The sequence below is a fragment of the Musa acuminata genome, chromosome BXJ3-9, assembly GCF_036884655.1.
Source record: "Musa acuminata AAA Group cultivar baxijiao chromosome BXJ3-9, Cavendish_Baxijiao_AAA, whole genome shotgun sequence".
NCBI classification, from domain to species: domain Eukaryota; kingdom Viridiplantae; phylum Streptophyta; class Magnoliopsida; order Zingiberales; family Musaceae; genus Musa; species Musa acuminata.
In genome coordinates this window covers 25,936,471-25,943,108 of record NC_088357.1, presented here as the reverse complement: position 1 = coordinate 25,943,108, position 6,638 = coordinate 25,936,471, and the positions used below count along the sequence as shown (strand labels likewise).

Sequence of the window (6,638 nt, the reverse complement as noted above, 5' to 3'; positions counted from 1 at the left end):
ATAGGTCCTTTGGGACCTGCGAGAGGTTGCAAGTGAGCTGATCTTTGCGGACGCAAATCGCAAGGGCGAAGCGCGAGTTAGGCAACGCAAGTTAAGTTCGCGTCTTTGCTGCAAGGGTGCCTCGCGACTTAGACAACGCAAGCTAAGTTCGCGTCTCTGCCCCAAGGGTGCCTCACGCCTTAGGCAATTCCAGCTAAGGTCGTAACAAAACGACGAATAAGACCACCGACAACTCAACATTAGAATTCTGTCTTCTTGCGATCTTCACATTTGCAATATTTTCTAATCTTAATGTAAAAAAACTATCGACAAACAACGAACAAGACCACCGACAACTCAACATTAAAATTTTACCTTTATTTATAATATTTTCTAATCTTAATGCAAAAAAACCATCGACAAACGATGAACAAGACCACGAACAACTCAACATTAGAATTCTGCCTTCTTGCGATCTTCACATTTGTAACATTTTCTAATCTTAATGTAAAAAAAACATGGACAAACGACGAACAAACAAGACCACGGACAACTCAAAATTAGAATTCTGTCTTCTTGCGATCTTCACATTTGCAACATTTTCTAATCTTAATATAAAAAAACCATTGACAAACTATGAACAAGAACACCGACAACTCGACATTAGAATTCTACCTTCTTGCCATGTTCACATTTGCAACATTTTCTAATCTTAATGTAGAAAAACCATCGACAAACGACGAACAAGAATACCAACAACTCAACATTAGAATTCTGCCTTCTTGCGAGCCCATCAACTCCTGGGCGAGCTTTCCCACACCTCCACCCACTGCTCCTCCTGCCTCGCCACCACCATTCTGTTCCCTCCAAACCCCAACATGTTTATCTTCTTCCCTCCCCCGTCGTTCGTCCCTCCCATCAAGTTCCTCCTCATCACCCTCTCGCTCTCTAACCCCTCCTCACCCCTCCTCCAACACCCCATCACCACCTCCGTCCACATCTCCACATCCCCTCCTCTGCTACAGAACACGTGCCTCCCGTAGCTTTCGATTCGGCACCCGCCCCCTTCCTTCTTCCCTGTCGCCGGCCTCCTACCGTCCCCGATACAAATCCATGGCTCCTCGGAGCTCAGTTTCCGCATATCCGCCATGAAAACCTCGCCCGAGTTGATCCCCACCTTGAACATCGCCGACAGGCCATCAGATACCGTGACGTCCGCAAAGCAATTGTGTTTCTCCTTCAGCTCCCAGATCGCTTCGCCGGACCTCACATCCCATAGCCGGATATCGCCCAACAGCCCCGAAGGGCCGCCGTGGGATCCGGCGGCCATGAGCAGGTTGGATCCCGGAACCCACTGCAGCTTCGTTGCCGGGATCGCGGAGTCCAGCTCGGCGCCGTAGATCTCGCGGCGGGCGATCTCTGTGACGGGCTGGAAGGTGGTGAGGTCGAAGGCGAGGATCGCGCTGGCGTTCCTCCGGCAGGACTCGAAGCTGCAGAAGAGGAGGTCAGGAGAGGAGCCGATGGCCTGGACAGCGGCGGCCGGTGCGGAGGGGTGGGGACACCAGCGGAGGACGTGCCGGACGGGGCCGCCGGGGTGGCCGAGGTCGAGGAGGTGGAGGCTGGGAAAGTCGGCGGCGCCGGCGGCGGCGAGGGGTCCAAGGGCGAGGAGGGAGTCGACAGCGGGGAGGGGGGTGAGAACGGTGGCGCGGCGGCGGAGGGAGGGGTCGAAGGAGGAGACCTTGCCGCCGTGTGCCACGAGGAGGGAGGCGTCGAGGGGGGAAGGGGCGAGGGCGGAGCACGCGTCGCGTCCCGGGAGGGGGAGGAGGAGGGAACGGCGGAGGGTGAAGGCATCGAAGAGGGCGTGGCTGGAGAGAGACGAAAGGAAGAGGGGGTGAAGGGCGTAGAAGCGGGCTTCGGCGAGGAGGTCGTCGTGGTCGAAGGCAGCGGTGGCTCGCGAGGGGATGCGGCCGGTGCGGAGGAGCGAGAGGAGGGCGGCGAAGAGATCGGGGTCACGGTCGATGAAGGGGACGGAGGAGGAAGAAGGCAGAGAAGAGGCGAGGGAGGAGAGGATAGAGTCGGGGCCGGCGAGGGCGAGGGTTTGCGGGGTGGTCTGGAAGAGTTGGCCGCCCACGTTGAGGGTGACGACGTTGCCGGGCTCGGCGCGCGCGGAAGGCGGCATCCTTGCCTTCTCGACTGGCTTCTTTGGCTGCTACGCTACTCTGCTCTGCCTGAAAGGAATAAGAAGCGAGAGATGGATGGGGTGGTCAAAGATGGAGGGTGTGTGATTTCATTTTCATCAGACGGTCACGGTTGACCAAAAAACTGAGTTGACTGTGCTGGTGTTGGAAACAACGGGGGGATGGGGGCGATGTTTTGGTGCGGAATAATTGATCGAAAAGTTTTTGTTCTTGTTCTACAATTGAATTGTTCATCCATCTTCCATGCTCGACGTCGAACAACACCAACAGATATATAAACTGCTATATTTCTAAGATTTTTTGTCATTATTAATAAATTAATATAATTTTAAAAATAATCTGCACGAATTCTCGAGAAAAGCGTGGTTTGAAGTCCTTTTCTCCATCAATGTCCTTACATTTTGTATTTTTTTTCAAAGTTTTCTGTTCTTCCAAAATGCCTCTTTATATGATAAACCAAAAAGACTTTCACCTTGATAAGGAAAATCAGATTTGTTATTATAATTTTAAATAAAATTATATATTTTTTTTGAAAGTATAAAAAAATATTATAAGTATATACAAAAATAAACGGAAGCTCAAAATCCAATATAAATTAATATGTAACATAAAGGGCAATATTTTCTAGCAAATATTTATATTTTGATATCTGACCACTCATTTTTTTTAAATAGTACCCTTAATTTGAAACATGTTTGAATTATCTCTCAAATTTTTTTTTGGCCACTTGTGGTATTTTGACCACCACAGCAAAAACACTATAAAATATACCTAATAATGTTATAAATAATTTAAGTAGATTTCTAATCTCAACCAAACTAGTTAGCTACATGAATACGATATTGTAATCATCTATATGTAATGATAATAAAAAAGACACAATATCATGTCATTTTCAATTTTTTTAATACATCAATAAAACACTATAAATGCTATTAAAAACATTATAGAATTGTCAAATAGAAACACTATAACAGTTTAAAATTGATAAAAAATAAAAATAAATAAATAAGTGAAAAATTTTAGTGAAAAAACTTTTGAGTGGTATTTTGGATATTTTTGAAAGCAAGGGCATTGTTGGGGAAAAAGTAAAAGAGGTGGTACCTTTTGAAAAATGCCAGTATTTTCTAGAAAAATCATCCAAACATATATATATATATATATATATATATATATATATATATATATATATATATATATATATATATATATATATATATAAACTTATATGGTAGTTATAGCATTTTCAATTAAAGTAGTCGTATTTTTACTAACCTATACAAAAACATTAAGCTTATATAAAAATAAAGAAATTACTCAATATATAATAAAATCTAAGGAGTTTCAAACGTGTCAATTATAGATATTTTTAGCATATTCATAAAAACACTATAAGCCAAAAAATAAAAATATAAAAAGGGGATTTTTGCCTATAATTTGCCCAAATAATATCAATTTAAGTTTCAACATTACTATTTTAGTGATCGAGTAACAAACATGTGTGGGTTTTACACGTGGTATTTTGAAGGAAAGAAAAACTATAAATTAGTTAGAATAACTAAGTAAGGAGCAACGGAATCGCTCCTCTAAAAGAATAAGACTAAGTAAATTCTCCCAAAAAAAAAAAGGGGGCTAATAAATGGGCATTTACATTTAGATCTCTAAGAACACAGGAAATGTTGGGAGCTTAGAGCATTCTAAATTGGTGTTTAGTGTCAAGAATAATGGACTTAATTTACCATGGAGGTTGATGTCCTTGATGATGTTGACAACATCCAAATAACTAATGAGATGGTGCAAAGAAAGACACTAAGCAAAATTAGTATTGCAGCAATTTCAACCATGGTCAGACTGGAGACTTGACTTGTAGAGGGAGACAAACTACCGCAATGATGTGAGCTTCTAAAGATTTGAAAATAAATCCAGTTGTTGCTGAGCTATGTACAAGGTTAAAGGAAGCATCACATTCCAAAATAGTAATGGTCACAAGTATATATATGTGCATAACGATAGGTGAATTAAGAGAAGAGAAAGAATGGCCCTTTTGACTAAGTTGTCGCACAAAAGTCCACCGTGAAAGAGATAGCTTTTGACAATAGAGATAGAGCTTTTGATTTATTGCGAAATCGGTATGATTTCTATTTACCCAAAGGAACCTTAAGGTTTTATGTATGAGACTGAATACAAGATGTGGAAGAGTGAGGGAGGGTGGTGCCTTCCTCAAGCTACACTCTTTGGTACCAAAGGTTAATTCATGAGAAGATGTCTCCCAAGTGAGATATAAAAAGATTCAAAACTGTATTAGAAAATGGTACCCAAAGAAAATATGAATCGTTTCAAAGATTACAAACGTATAGGCTATGCATGATGAAAGAGATCCAATCATAAACCAAGAGTCAATTTCAATAAGGTTATCAAGTGAAATCGTTGAATTTGGAAGCTACTTTCAAATGTCGTATCCCTTCAAATTAAACCAAGGAGGCTAAATGTCAAAGGAGACATTGCAAATGTTTTAATAGGTACTGATAGAGCCTGAGAGTAGTCGAGGAGTCCAAATGGAGTGGTCATCATTATTACAGTGGGCCAAATGAATATAAAGAATTTTGATAATCAAGAGTAAGGAATTCTAAGAGTAGTTAAATATTAAATCGAAAAGATATGTGACATAGAGATAAAGCATTGATATTTATAAAATAGACCATTTACTGAATGATATAATCTCAAACCTAAGTGGAGATCAAAGTGTTGATCAAGATGTAAGAGGATCTATTATTTTTTTTTAATATGAAAAATCCTCATTTGAGATCAAAGTGGAGATTAGCGATACTTCTTTTCTAGACAGAGGAAGTAGACGTCGGAGAGTTGGTCCAAAGGTTAAAAGGATTGTATTTAGCATGGTGACTTAGAGAATGTTATCACTATTGAGGAGGGGAGACTCGGGAGAGGGTCTTTTAGTATGGATAACTTTCTTGAAAGTAAAAAAATCACTCATTCTAAATCACTCATTCTCCATAAAGTTGGCTTTATGGAGCAGAGAGTTTATTATCAAAGGTTTAAGATTATAGTCTAGATGGCTTATTCACTTTAGATTCAACGAAGGAAATTAGGCTTATAGTGGTTGAGATATCCTTTCAACGACAAGAAGATTTCAACTATCTAACAAAGTTTTGAGTCATGGAAAGCTTACAGTAAGGAGATTGTACGGAATCACTAATAAGGAGATTGTACGGAATCACTAGTAACAAAGTCCAAATATTGTTGATAATGGAGCAAATCTTAGTATAATCAAACAAATAAACATCAAATTTAAAGAGTTTAGGCTTGGGATTCCTTATTGGAGAGGTTTCTAATTTGATGAGATTGGGGGAGTGGTCTAAGGATATCTAAGGGAGATGAGATACAGTGATATTATCCTAGAATGAGAAGAACAACTCAATAAAAAAAGTATGATCCACTCTAGCAAAGATATGAGAGTGACCTGTTAGGATCGAGAGCACTAAGAGAGGGGGGGGGGGGGGTGAATTAGTGCAGCGGAAATTTTTTAGCGATTAAAACGAAAGCTGCAATCGTTCGATAAAAAATGATTTACGTCTAAGTGCAGATTTAGAAAGTTCTGAACTTAGAAACTTGTTCGTAAGATCGCATAAGGCAGTAAGCAGTTATGATTGAAATCAAAACGTAAACGTAAACTGAAATATGATGATCGTACGAGAAAAATCGATTTACGTCTAAACGCAGATTCGAAAAATTCTGAACTTAGAAACTTATTCATAAGATCGCAGAAGGCAGTAAACAGTTATGATTGAAATCAAAACGTAAACGTAAACTGAAATATGATGATTGTACGAGGAAAGCCGATTTACGTCTAAACGCAGTTTTACGTCTAAATGCAGATTTACGTTTAAACCTTGAAACTCGTTCGTAAAATCGCAGAGGGCAGTAAGCTATTGAGAAGTTTGCAGTGAAGGTAAAATACTCAAAGAAAATGCAAACCGAGATTTAGAGTGGTTCGGTCAATCTTGACCTACTCCACTTTTGGCTTCCTCCACCGACGAGGTCACTGACGTCAACTAGAGGCCTTCCTTCAATAGGCGAAGGCCAACCACCCTCTTACAGATTCACTCCTTTTGACGGGCTTAGGAGACAACCCTTACAGAAGTTTTCTCTCCTCTCTTTACAACTCAAACTTGAAGAATAGAAAGAGGAGAACTAGCAGTTTTGAGCTCTAAGAAACACAGAAAGACAGCAAGATTTCGAGTGTGTGTTCTGTGCTTTCAGTGCTGAATGGGTGGGGTATTTATAAGCCCCAACCCAGTTCAAATTTGGAGCTCAAATCTGTCAATTCCCTGAATTCCGGGATCAGGCGGTTGCACCTCCTGACTAGGGCGGTTGCACCGCCTGGCAGAGCTCGAAGACTGAGCCTCTGGGCGGTGCCACCTCTGTCAGGGGCAGTTGCACCTC

General features: G+C 41.2%; 1 protein-coding gene across 1 annotated transcript; it reads right to left on the bottom strand.

The window, feature by feature from the left end:
• Window positions 1-336: 336 nt before the first annotated feature.
• On the bottom strand, window positions 337-2,234 carry LOC135648631 (BTB/POZ domain-containing protein At5g41330-like). Its single transcript, XM_065166497.1, has one exon. The coding sequence runs from the start codon at window positions 2,156-2,158 to the stop codon at window positions 773-775; it is 1,386 nt and encodes a 461-aa protein (XP_065022569.1). The 5' UTR covers window positions 2,159-2,234; the 3' UTR covers window positions 337-772.
• Window positions 2,235-6,638: the final 4,404 nt, after the last annotated feature.